Raw genomic sequence first — 13,518 nt, forward strand, 5'->3', positions numbered from 1 at the left:
TTATATGAGGTCACTAGGTCAGTCATCTCATAGTCCAACTAGGACTAGGGCTCCTTTAGGTAATTACCACACCATGGTATACCTTCTTCCCAAATTAATGCATTTTAGAGTAAGTGAGGATCATTTTACCCCAAGAATTATCATTTTGGTTTCAACTATAAGATATACGAGAGTCAAAGAACATTAAATATGGGAGATTTTAGAAGATATACCATATTTGATATAAATCATTAGGGCTGGGTCGGGTTGACCGAAAAACCGAGACCGAGCTCGAAACCGGCCCAACCGATATTGAAAAAAACCGTACCGAAATAAAACTGTACCAGAAGTTCGGTTTGACTACCGAATAGGGAGGTTCAGACTTGGTCCTGGTTCCTATATCCCTAAACCGTCGGTAAACCGAACCAAACCGAACTAAATATACTTAACAAATCATTTACATAATTCATTTTTATACATTTCTATAATTTATATAAAACATATATAAATTTATAAACCCCTATAATTTTAATTTATATGTTTTTATATATATATATATATACATATATATAAACTAATTAAAAATACCCTAAACCATAATATTAATATATTATACTAAATTAGTGAATGGAGTCAAGGCCCAAAAATGGCTCAAAATGTGGCCCAAAACATGGCCCAACATGTGTTCGGTCTAGGCCCATGACCGAGCCGAGCCAACCGAATTCTTCAGTTGACCGGACATCGGTTTACTGGCTTGCTGGTCTTGGTCTTGATTGCCATAGAGGCTTACCGAAAGGGTTCGGTTCAATCTTTGATTTAGGGGTTTCGGTTCAGTTACCAATCCGAACCCACCCCTAGGAATCATAGCTTACTCGGCATGCGGATCACCTACCTCATCTAGCTCGATTCTCAATTGGAAATATGGAGTGTGATGTCTTTGTTAATATTATACTAAATGAGTTACAAATATAAAAATTATACAATTGAAATAAATACTATGACTAAAAGAAAAAATAAACAACCCAATAAACGATTGTTCTATTGGCATTTATTGTCGAGTAGTGATTACAGTAAAATTCTAGAATATTCATTTGAAATTTGAAAAGTGAAATGTATAACCTAATGAATACTGATGAGTAAATAGTAATAGTATTACAAGAGCAAATTTGCTCACCACCTTAATTTGGCGGTGAGTATCACTACTTATATTTTTATATGAAAAAATTATTATGTATAATTGATATATTGATATGTAGTATAATTAATCTATGTGTTATAATATAGGTAGATGTTATTAATATTATACCCTATTAATACAAACACATAGTCGAATAATACCCTTACACATTAAATTAATTATACCACATAACGATATATCGGTTATATCCTATAATCTTTTTTGAATGTAACATTTGTATTATCAATTAACCATAGTTAATTATGAGAAAAATAAAGAATTAAATAATAGAAAAAGTTTTATTTGTCTTCCCAAAAACTTATTCAATTGATTTAAAGTTAAAAAAAAAAATCTCATACCCATTCTGCAACCCCAGCCCTCCCTCCTCTCTTTTCAGCGACCACTCATCTCCCACACGAAAAACCCCACCCCACACAGTCACCCACCCACGCCAGCCAACCGCCCCACCCCCCTCACAGCCGACCAATCAAACACCGGCGACCCCCTACCGCCTCTCGGCGACGGCACATAAAACCAACCTTCATCTCTCTCTCTTTCTCTGCTTTTCGTCTCTTTCCCTCTCTCTCAATCACTTAAAATGGTTGCTGCTATATCTCTTTTTAAGAGTTTATACATACACAACCCTCAAATTAACTAGCAGTTAATGAATTGATATGCATACAGAATATGGGTTTTACAATATCAAAGTAATGCCATAGAGAAAGAGAAGGAAAGAGAGACGAAAAGAGAGAGAGAAATATAAGGGAGGTTTTCCGGCGCCGGCGGTTAAATGTTGAACCCGCCAGCTAGGTTGGGTCAACTTGGGTGGTAACTGTGTGGGGGTGGGGTTCTTTTTATTTATTTTATATATATTATTATAGGTATTTTTATTTGAGAGTTAATTACACTTACACTTTCTGAAGTTTATCGTCTTTTCACATACACTCCCTGAGGTTTTAAAAATTATACATACACCCCCTGAGGTTTCAAAATTATTACATATAACCCCCTATAAGAAAAAAAAATAAATAAAAAAGAAAATATTTGTATTGAGGTTGGACCTTACATTTTGAGTAATCTTATTAAGCCATTTCATCCCTTAGTATGCCTTTTTGCATAATTTCTTATCATTTTTCGTCTCACTATAGGGGGTTATATGCAATAGTTTTGAAATCTCAAGGGGTGTATGTGTAATTGTTAAAATCCCAAAAAGTGTATATGTAAAAACGATAAACCTCAGGGGTATAAGTGTAATTAACTCTTTCCATTTGATCATAATTATTGCTTAAATGCATTTATTATAAAAACTTAACAATGATCATTCAATTAGACACGTGTCGGATTTTGAGTAGGGTGATGATGCTAACTATGTGGTGAGCAAATTTGCTCTCTAGTATTACCCAAAGAAAACTACACAATATACAAGTTTTTACTCAAATTGTGAATATTCGTGAAAAATGCTTGATTTTTTTTGTTTTGTCTGAAATACTTAAACTCTAAATATAGACAAGTTGGGGAGATACCAATATACCAATACTGGCTCAAGAGACATAATTATCTCGGAACTAGGATTCTATACTCATTTGTTTATTCATTTTTTTAGCATGTTTTTAATTTTGGTTATTAACTTTCTTATTTTTTCTTTTTTTATTCTCTCTTTGAAAACTAAAATTAAAGTATTATAAAAAAATGAGTAAGCAAATAGATGAGAAATCTCATTTTCTTACCATATTTTTAATCTTGGTCATTAACTCTCCTATTTCTTTTCTTTTTTTTCTCTATTTACTTTCTATTTGATGATCAAAATTAAAATATAATAAAATAATGAATAAACAAATGAATATGGAATCCTCCTCCATTATCTCGCACGTGAAAACTGTGTTTTGCTTTTTTATTTTTGGTTTTTAAATTTGAACCGTGATTTGCTTAATCACAGTAATTAGGGAGAGAGAGAGCAATCAATTTATCGGGCCCGCACCTTTACGCAAATGTGGCCCACTGAACATGGTGGAGGGCCTGGAAGCCATGCCAATAACCGAGCAAACTCAATCTCGCCACACACGCATGCGAGAGCGCGTGGCGGAAGCCGCAAAACACCACGTTTGGCTTGGACGACCCGCAACAGGTTATCTCGATGACAGCTGGCAGAGGTAGTAACACTAAATGGAGCACTGAATCGAATGCCCACAATCAAGCGCTCAGCGCAACACCTAATCAAAACAACACACGTGTGAAGATGTCGGGTGGGGAGAGAAGCACTGGAACATTACAGCGCCTCCAAAGCGCCAATGTTTAGGGAATATACACAAAAATTCTATATCGTGTAGGATTTGGTTTAGGAAAACCGAGAGGCAATCACGGCTCTGAATTCTCCAAATTCTTGGATGCTTTGGTTTTTGCTGTTAAGAATCGATCAATCGGCGGCCATAAATTTAGAGAAAGAAGAGAAAATCGCATCAATTGTGTAACCGTAAACATTATTACATCTCTGGTTCTTCAAAATTCAAATTCCATTGGGTTTTAAGAGTGCAAAACCCAAACGGTAAAGTCTTCAAATTCCCAATTTTGTGTGAAAATGGAGACCGTGGAGTTGGTGAAATGCTTCTGCTGCGGATTGACGGAGGAGTGCACGCGGGGCTATATAGCTCGCGTGAAGGAGAGGCACCAGGGGCGGTGGATTTGCGGGCTCTGCGCGGAGGCGGTCAAGGACGAGACGTCGAGGTCGGCGGCGAGGGAGGATATCAGCGACGACGAGGCCATGAAGCGCCACGTCAAGTTTTGCCAGCAGTTTCGGAAGTCGAGCCCGCCGACCAATCCGACGGAGGATTTGATATCGGCGATGAAGCAGCTTTTGCGGCGGACTCTGGACTCGCCGAGGAAGGAGGCTTTGGGCGCTGCTTGTCGCCCACTTGGGAGATCGAAGAGCTGCTTCGTGACTATAGCAGAAGCGCAGGGGGATTGAGATTCAGATGGTGGACATGGAGATGGAGGTGGACTCAGAGTAAGGAAATTAAGTTAGTTTGCGGGTTGGAATAGGTGATTAAGTTATATTTAACTTGATTAATTACTGGGTTAATATTAATTCTTGGTTTATTTGACGTTGTGATTGAGTGGATGATAGTTGAAGAGTTTTCCTTTTCCCCTTGACATCAATCTAAATGTACAAATTCTTTTTTTCTTCTTCTTCTCCTTCTTCTTCTTCTTCTCTATTTTGAATGGTGGAACTTCAATCAAGTGTTAAATTGCATAATTTGTTTATTGGGTTTTGGTAAATAATGAGGCTTATATGCACTAAATGAAAAAGCTAGCATTCTAGTGATCATTATTCACTTCCTTGAAGTTGTTCAGGCAATTACAAAGAGTTTGGCGCCAATGTGAATACTATCACTTTGTGTATTTTTGTTTCATGATTATTAAGATGATAGAGAAATTCTTAGATGTAACAGGTATACGTGTAGCACATGCATTAGTTGTGCTTAAGAATTTCTCACTCCACACTCCACATAAATGTCCACCGATGTGTTAGAAAAATATTTCAAAACATAGAATGTCACTTTCATAATCACTGATTATGTAACATTATGGAACAGGAAAAATCTTAAAATGAAAAAAATATCTGAGTAGGATGGTTGAGCTTTTCGATGTGGGTCCTGTCGATAAATGGTGGTTTGTAGGCTTGTAGAGCATTATTTGATGAAGAATTGAAACAACTAAACGTGGTTGATGTGGAGACAAAAGGTTAAGGGGGAACGACATGTATGAGAAACTCAGAGACGCATAACATTGACAGTATACTACCCATGCCACTTCTTGACAGTAGAAAAGTACCACGTCACCTTCATATATCCCATTCCAGGGACCCACTTCTCATCTTAATTAATTGCAATATTAGTGTTTCAGTGCCATAGTAAGATGGTTTTTAAACTCCGAATGAGTAATGACACTCTAAAATGTTGAAATATTCTTGTCCTTGTCTGCACTTTGTTGTTTAAGTTATTTATTTGGTTTTAAATTATTGGATTCGATTACAGAATATATTGCAAATTGTTTGGGGGCAGGGTGTATGATTTATCCGAAAGGGTAATTGGTGCTTCATGGAGCTTATTACCATGATCAAAGCATGGAAAACTTAGGTTTGAAAAAAAAAAAATAGAAATTATATTAAGATAGGCATACCGTATACGCGAGTTGTCACTTTGATGGTTTTAGCATGAGAATGGACCATGGTTTTCATGCCCCGCCAAAAATATAATAAAATGCTAAAATCAAGGTCGAAGTAACTTTGATTATTGCTTACATTTTATGTCGTAAAATCTAAATTGTAAACAATGATTATATATTTTAAAATATAGTAAATTATATTTAAATTAATAAAATATTTTAATATTACATAATGGTTAATGTAAATTTTTTTTTTCATAAAGGTTAATGACTTTTGAAATTATATCCCACTTTAGTCACTAAGCCCAACCACTTGATGATATCATGTATTTTGGCGTATTGAAAAATACCAATTTGTCTATTCTTTTTTTTTTTATTACTAATGAGCGTAAAATTACAACGTTGTTCTTGATTTAGTTTAAAGTATAAAAATGAGATTTATAGTACATAAATGGAGTGCATAGTATATAAATAAGATTTAGGGTTTATAAATAAGGTTTAGTTTAGCGTTTAGAATTAAGATTCTGAAGCTTATGACTAAGGGATTAGGTCTCGAGTAAATTAAAGAATTTATAACATTCGAACGTCTAAATATGAGAATAACATTATTGTTATTATAAATTATGGCATTCCACTATTGACAAATGGGCCATGCCATTTCACTTAATAATGAAAAATAAATATTGATGAGTGGTTGCATGATAACGATGGATGCTAAAATGATATATACATAAACACAATGTGGACATAGGACATTATGATTTGAGGAAATTTCAAAAATGGTCCATATTATTCATTTTGTTCTGTGTTGGTCCACAATTTTTTTATTTTTGCCATCTTCATCCACAAATTAGTTGATATTTGCCACTAGGGAGAGAGAGTAGATAGAAGGGGATATGAAATCACCATTTTGCCCCTCCATGTGTGCCCCACGTGACCAAAATTGATGTTTGTTTGAGATATTTTGACATAATAGACTATAGTAGCAACGCCAGTTAGTTCGTAAATGAATGTGGCACAAAAAAACCGTTAACCAACATGGGACAAAGTAAATAATAAGTGGACCACTTGTGAAATTTCTACTTTAAGACTTTATTAGTTCCATCAGTTATCATGAGTTTACCTAATTGAGCTTTGGTAGTTTCCTTCGCATTTCATGTTGCCATAATGCCATTTGCTTATGGCAAAAAAATATTTTCTCAATTTTCTCTAATTTGGTTTATAAAAAAATGTTTGCTATTTTTAAAAATTGGTAGGGTAGTTAGAAGAGTAGTAGAATTGCCTACTATGCACCCAAATTTTTATTTGTTTGGTTTTGGACCTTGTTTCGGTTTAGACTGGAAGGCACATGGCAAATTGGCAATTGGCTTTTGCATGCTGCATTGTATTATTGCGTGCGTACTGTCTACTGCATGCATAATGCAGTACATCTTTACCATCCTTAATCCTTGTACTGCATTCTCCATCATCACCGTTGTAAAGGTCCCATATTCCGCATATCCACAAAACTGCCATCAACGATTTTGTATAATAAAAATCTTTCCTCACCAAAATGAGATTTTTTTTAAGGCCAAATGAAAATTTTATGCACAAAACGGTTCAAATGGAGGTTGTTAATATAATTTGGCTTCAATTTTGAATGAGCGATGGGTTCAGCTGCCAAGAGTTTGGTCTTATAAAATAAAACCTTTAATTTTAGGCATAAATTCAATTTAGATACATAACTATATAAGCTATTTCAACGAGGTCCATGAACTTAAAATATTTCAAATATACATCCGATCTATTATCTAAATTGAAAAATGAATTTATGTTCATTGATTCGTTGAGAGATCAGTTAAATGATAGCTTGACTTTTGCTGACCGGGATTAATTGGCGACGTGGCGCTATCTCAGCAAACATTTCCCGCCAAATGAGCGACACGGGTCCACAATTTAATAATAATAGAGAGAGAGAGAGTTTGTGGGCCCGTGTCAGAGGTTATGTGGACCCGTGTCAGGGGTTAGGTGGACCTGTGTCGCTCATTTCCCGCCAAATGAGCGACACAGGTCCACCTAACCCCTGACACTGGTCCACAAACTCATCATCTCTTTCTCGCTCGTTGAACACAAGTAAGAGATTTATATTCGAATTTGGGAGAAAATGTGAAATTTTTTGGAGACTAAATAGTCAGGAGAGCGTTCGACGAGCGGAAAAGAGGTGATGGGTGTGTGGGCCCGTGTCAAGTGGACATGTGTTGCTCATTTGGCGGGAAATGTATGCTGAGTTGGTGCCACGTCGCCAATTAATCCCCGTTAGCAAAAAGCAAGCTGACATTTAACTGATATCTCAATAAATTGATGGACGAAATTTTATTTTTTAATTTATATAATAAATCAGGTGTATATTTGAAATATTTGAAAATTCGTGGACCCCGTTGAAATAACATATATAGTTATGTGTCTAAATTAAATTTATGCCTTAATTTTATAATGTGGACGGATTTAACAAAAACAATAGACTTATCCAATCTTTTTTATTGAAGTAAGTCATGATTTTAAATATCATGTAGGAGACAATAAATCAATAAATAAAACGCTAAATATATGAAATAATTGTTATATTAAAATAAACTTAAAAAATTGGACTAATTAATTATTTACTGATTTTTTTTAAAGCCGTCTACCAACAAGCAACAACTAGTCAAAATCAGCTTCACTGGTTTTCCGTGGAATCGTCCAACTAATTTGGTTCCAAACGAAGCTGGCTGGCTCATATCTTCTAAATTCCAAAACGAACCCCTTTCAAACACTGTTAATCAGAATGAATCAAGACCAATAAACAGGCAAGAAATAAAACGGCCCACAGATTTCCAGCGAGACAAAACCGTAAAAACGACAACATTCGAGGGCGTTCCCGTGAAGTACATCACCATCGTACTCAAAAAAAGGTTGTTGCAGTACACCAAATTCACCAATCGACTATAGACAAAGAATAGAATACCTAAGAGAAAAGAGAAAATATTATTCCTACCCGTCTTCGCAAGTCATCTTCTCCAACGCCATCCTCAATCTCCATCCACCAGAGTCTGAAATTCTCGTCAAAATCTCGGCGGAGCAGCGAAGATGATGCACATGACTTTCTACTGGAGCACGGAGGTGACTCTCCTGATCAACTCGTGGCGCACCACCTCGTGGACGAGCTACTCCCTCACGCTACTCGCCTGCCTCCTCGCCTCGGCCTTCTACCAGTACCTGGAGGACCTGCGCGTGCGCCTCAAGCGCGCCGCCTCGGCCGGAAAGTCCTCCTCGTCCGCGGCGGCGCCGATCGAGACTCCTCTACTGCAATCGAAGCTTGCCGGCGCCGGAGGCAAGTTTTCAGCCGGTAAGCTCGCCGGAGCCGTGCTTTTCGGCGTGAACGCGGCGATCGGGTACCTGCTGATGCTGGCGATCATGTCGTTCAACGGAGGCGTGTTCGTGGCTACCGTTTTGGGGCTGGCGATTGGTTACTTGCTTTTTAGGAGTGGAGATGAGGAAGTGGCGCTTGCGGTTGACAATCCTTGCGCTTGTGCTTGAATTCTTCGAATTAGATTTTATAGAATCAGATATAATATTTGCTGCTGTGATATGTGAATTTAATGTTGCATTGCTGATTTACCATGCATGAATCTGTGAATCTGTAATTGTTCGCTCGACAATTTGAATTGCTTTGCTTTGTGTTCGCGATAGCTTCTACTCCTTTTTGTTGGGCTTCTTTTTGGTCTCTCAGCCTTTAAGAACTAATAATGATTAAAACTCCGAAAATGAATCAGATTATACATAGCAATCAAAAATTCGGGACAACAAAAAATTCCTAATCAAAGATCAGTCCAGTCTTTTCTCTACAGGTAAATTGTACAGCTTAACAGATCCATATTCGCATAGTCACAACTTCTACACAAGAGCCTATTCAAAACAACCCATCTAAGTAGAGTTTGAAGATGTTAGTCACATTGGCATTGCCATGGAGAAACGAACGAGCGCAATGGACTTTGCAGCTTGCACTGATGTACATCGCTGTGTGTGTCCTCTTTTGTTTCTTAGTATCATCCCTGGTCAAATTCAATGAGAAAATGTTGAAAAAATTGTCAACGGCAGTAAAATATGTCCTACTTGCTAGTGCTGATCTTCAATGTTCAGTGCCACTAATTCACTCTCTTGCTGTTGGTTTCCAAACTTTGAACTGTTGAGGAACCATCTTTGAAGCCTGTCTGGCAAAAACCTAGTAAAAGAAATTCGCAAACACAACCATTCACATAAGAATAATGGATCCTGAACCCGAAATCAGAGACTGAGCAGTCATGACAAATAAAGCCAAATATTTCCTACTGGCTTTGACAAATTAATAAAATGGACAACAACAAAATGCAATTGTGACTTACAGATCCAATCTTTCATATATTGCCCGCCGCACAGAGGAGTTCAAGCCATAGGCTATTGAGTTGAACAAGCCCTTTGGCAAGTAGATAAACATAATTAAATTCAGAATCAAGAATAAGCAAAAAATTTAGTAAATTAGACCTCATTAAGTTGTAAATTACCATTGAAAATTACATTTATTGCCACTGAAAATTAGTAAATTACCATAAGTGCAGCTGTCCCAACATCAAGAACTGTGAGCCAAAATATTTTATGGCCTGGTTCAATAAAGTCATGAATGCGGTTGATTGTGCCAAAAGCCCATGATCCTATCAGGATGAGCGGATAGTATCCCCACCGGTTCAAAGCCTGTTGGATGAAAATAAAAGCAATGGCCATGAATTAAGATAGGAAGTACAACATCTTTATTATTAAAAATGCATTTCCAACCGGAATCCGTTTCATTTAGACATAACAATCATCATCCACAAAAGCAAAATACTACTTAAGCTGACACAAATTAAGAAAAGAATGATATAGCATGCCAACTGCCATAGGACATCATGTAAATGATATAACATACATTTACATAGGACTACTAACAACAGAAGCTACAGAAACAGAAATAGATATCCATTTCGCACAATCTATTTCCTCATTTCTATGCCTATATATTTGGGAACTTCCTAGTCTGACCCTAGCAAACCAGTTGCAAAGCAGTATACCTTCATTTCTGCTCTGGAGTCTGATTGGTAAGCCCGGTCTGACATGCCAACTGCCATCTATAATATCCACAGAAGAACTATGATTTCAACAAGTGTACAAGTGAGTGGAAATTATTTGTCTGAAAAAACAAATGATAACTGGAATACATACACGCCTTGCGTTGTTCAGCATGCGTATCACTTGAAAGTATGTAAAACCATTGTAAAGAATTGCACCCCAGAGTGGCATATAAAATGTTATAAAGTGAACTGCCTGTAAGAATGAATGGAAATATTAGAGAACAGCAAGCAAGAAATCAATAACATCAGGCAGCTATAGACAGAACTCCAACTAGGCCAACTGCGCAATAATGACTCGACCTATATTAGATACAAATGATGCTGAAATTTGCATAGTATTATATAAATGGACTGTTGGTTTCATATTATACAAATGATGCTGAAAGTTGCATAGCTTGTTTTAGAATCTACCAGCAGTAATGTAAACATTAAAATGTTCTCCCAGACATCATCAAGAATTCCTCACTTCCACTCTACTTCATTTATATAATACATGATTAGGCATATAAGCAAGGTGCACTACACTAGTAAAATATGTAACTACTCTATGAGTTCAAGGAGTTCTTGTGGAACCAACTAATTGCGCAGAATAACTCTAGAAATTGCCATAGTCTGGAAAACTAAACAAACATACAACCTCCAGGCAACATTCCTGCAGTCAATAGGTACTATGTACTTACCTTTCCTGTACGCCCTGATTGTGACCAACACCATGAAGCTACGTGGCCGTGATTATTACCGATAGAGCGCAGGACAGTCATAACGAGTGACGTCCCTGCAAAAAATAAAGCAACCAAATACAAATGAGCTTCCCAAATTATTCTTTTTCTTATCGAGAGCTTCACAAATTATATAGCTAATAGCATGAATGCGTAAAGACAGAAATTTGAGCATGAAAACAGAACCTATCATTGACAAAATAACTCCTTTGCTCTAAAACCCTTGAGCTCTCTCTTACAGCAGGAACAGAAGAAGAAGCTAACTTTTCTATAGCACTGGAAGTAAAAGAGAGATTTTCTTGCAACACATGAAAAGGTCATACCCCAAACATACAAATGAAACATTGCCTCCAAATCTTCAACATCTGTTTTGTGTTTAACAACAGTACGGTGAAGGGTAAAAGCAATCGTCGTAGTCCATAGGAAAGATGCTACACAGAAGAAATGAGTGGTAAAACCATGCGAGTAACAGAAAAATCCTCTGGATGGATCCCTGCACAAAAGAGCAATTCACTCTCTGCAACTTAAAAGCCAGAATCAGATAAAATAATCTATTATCTGACTGCACTCATGTATTGGAAGCATACCCAACCATGCTGAAGAAGCTACAAAGCATATCCTGCAGTCCAAAATATGCAACACATGAGCATATATATTCTTAACAATAACAATAACAATAGAATGGTTTCCTTCTGCTGCCAATTTACTATCTGACTGCACTCATGTATTGGAAGCAAACCCAACCATGTCGAACACTAGAACGAATCGAATCTTGGTAAGATCAAAGCCCTAAGTGTTTGGAAAAGCTATATTAAATCCTTCAAGCTCAAGTTACCAAAGCACAAGAACGCTAAGACATTGTACATGTTTTCTAACAATTTTAAGTAATTTAATGCAAATTGCTACAAGTTTGATTCAATTTCCTCACATTCAGCAAAGCTCAAGTTTCCAAAAATGAAAAGCACCACAGGGCACCAAACAAGCGAGCAATTAGATCTAAGACTACACGCAATTTTAAATTTACAGGCAAAGTTCGAGAGAGGCGTACGGAGAGGGCGAGATAGAAGACGAGCTTGAAGGAGAACTTGCGGAGCTCTTTGAAGAGGACGTAGCAGAGAACTATGAAGCCCGAGCCGACAAAGGAGAGGCTCGCCGCTCCGGCATTGACCGCCGTCAACACGCGGCGATCGTACGCCGTCAGACCTCCGGCGACTTGTCCCGTCGCCGCCATTTTTATATGTCTCTCTTTCTCTCTCTCTGACTCTCTATGCTTTGCTTGTAAATTGTAATCGTTGTGATTGAATCGCGCCAATACAGTCAATACTCGGCAGTCAGCACCAGTGTGTGAATAATTGAATATACAATTTCAAAACTTCGCGTATATTATCTCTGAATCAAACCGCGTGCCGGACCAGTAGTCGCTTTGGTCGAGTGGTTAAGGCAATCGTCTGCTTTGCTTTAGTAAAGTTATTTCTCCGCCTGGGTTCGAATCTTACAGGCGAAGAGTTCACGAATTTAACAACGTTTTTAATTTTATTTGTTAGAGTGCTATCAATTTGCATCCTGCATGTTTCATGTTGCTAATTAGTGCATGTGTCAATTTCAATTTTCTTGCAACAATTACTTTTGCTTTCAAAAACCATGCACATGACATTTTTTTAAAACTAAAAGCTACTCACATTATGTATTACAATCTATTTTCCTAGTCATGAGGTAATTACAATTTTATACTTAATGAGAATATATACCAATTTCTTTTTTTTGTCTTTTTCTTTTTATGGGATAAAGGGGAATACCAACTTTGGTGTGACCTCTCTTTGTTAAAGTTACTTTATGGAAAACTTTAGCAAATGTATTGCCAATGTCACTAAATGGTTGTTAACCCATTTTTCACTTTCTCCTGATTATCCTCTCCTTTTAGAAGAAACCCATTAGTTCTAAACAATTCTTGGTTGTTCATTTTGTTTTCATTGTTCATTTAATACATGTCATGAATGGACATGAGCATTTTTATATTATAGTGAACACTTTAAAGTCAATGAAGTTGGGGGAAAAAATTTCTTTCTGGTGGTTGTTGAAGTTCCTAATATTATTGGGGCTGCGTTCTTGATTTATATATTGGTGTCGGAACTTGGAATTCTGCCTTGATTAAGATATATGGTTGGTTTCTGTCTATTCTCAGGTCAAATCAATCATTAATCACCATGATATGATCACATATGCTTTTTCCTTATTGTAATACTAGTTTGCAAAATACAATGGCACAACACCATTATGAAACCCGAACCCACAGAATTACATGGAGGTATTATACGTGTAA

At 36.9% G+C, this 13,518-nt stretch overlaps 3 protein-coding genes across 3 annotated transcripts; 2 read left to right on the forward strand and 1 right to left on the reverse strand.

The window, feature by feature from the left end:
* Window positions 1–3,495: 3,495 nt before the first annotated feature.
* Window positions 3,496–4,483, forward strand: LOC147278465 (uncharacterized). Its single transcript, XM_086251812.1, has one exon. It carries the CDS (start codon window positions 3,732–3,734, stop codon window positions 4,116–4,118), a length of 387 nt encoding a protein of 128 aa, XP_086107938.1. The 5' UTR covers window positions 3,496–3,731; the 3' UTR covers window positions 4,119–4,483.
* A 3,562-nt stretch (window positions 4,484–8,045) lies between these two features.
* Window positions 8,046–9,024, forward strand: COPT5 (copper transporter 5). Its single transcript, XM_086249770.1, has one exon. It carries the CDS (start codon window positions 8,423–8,425, stop codon window positions 8,870–8,872), a length of 450 nt encoding a protein of 149 aa, XP_086105896.1. The 5' UTR covers window positions 8,046–8,422; the 3' UTR covers window positions 8,873–9,024.
* A 62-nt stretch (window positions 9,025–9,086) lies between these two features.
* On the reverse strand, window positions 9,087–12,475 carry GCR1 (G-protein-coupled receptor 1). The gene is made up of 9 exons (XM_086249768.1): window positions 12,247–12,475; window positions 11,786–11,817; window positions 11,522–11,691; window positions 11,160–11,254; window positions 10,571–10,672; window positions 10,420–10,476; window positions 9,920–10,063; window positions 9,718–9,788; window positions 9,087–9,557 (listed from the first exon to the last, which is right to left on the reverse strand). Exons 1-9 carry the CDS (start codon window positions 12,427–12,429, stop codon window positions 9,452–9,454), a joined length of 960 nt encoding a protein of 319 aa, XP_086105894.1. The 5' UTR covers window positions 12,430–12,475; the 3' UTR covers window positions 9,087–9,451.
* Window positions 12,476–13,518: the final 1,043 nt, after the last annotated feature.

This window comes from Dryas octopetala, chromosome 7, assembly GCF_963921425.1.
Source record: "Dryas octopetala chromosome 7, drDryOcto1.1, whole genome shotgun sequence".
NCBI lineage: Eukaryota > Viridiplantae > Streptophyta > Magnoliopsida > Rosales > Rosaceae > Dryas > Dryas octopetala.

Coding starts and splice junctions, on each gene's coding strand:
- LOC147278465 (XM_086251812.1), top strand. CDS start 3,732: ATGGAGACCGTGGAGTTGGTGAAATGCTTCTGCTGCGGATTGACGGAG.
- COPT5 (XM_086249770.1), top strand. CDS start 8,423: ATGATGCACATGACTTTCTACTGGAGCACGGAGGTGACTCTCCTGATC.
- GCR1 (XM_086249768.1), bottom strand. CDS start 12,429: ATGGCGGCGACGGGACAAGTCGCCGGAGGTCTGACGGCGTACGATCGC. Junction 11,255..11,521: donor GTTTCATTTGTATGTTTGGG/GTATGACCTTTT, acceptor TATTTTTTGCAG/GGACGTCACTCGTTATGACT. Junction 9,558..9,717: donor ATATATGAAAGATTGGATCT/GTAAGTCACAAT, acceptor TTCTTTTACTAG/GTTTTTGCCAGACAGGCTTC.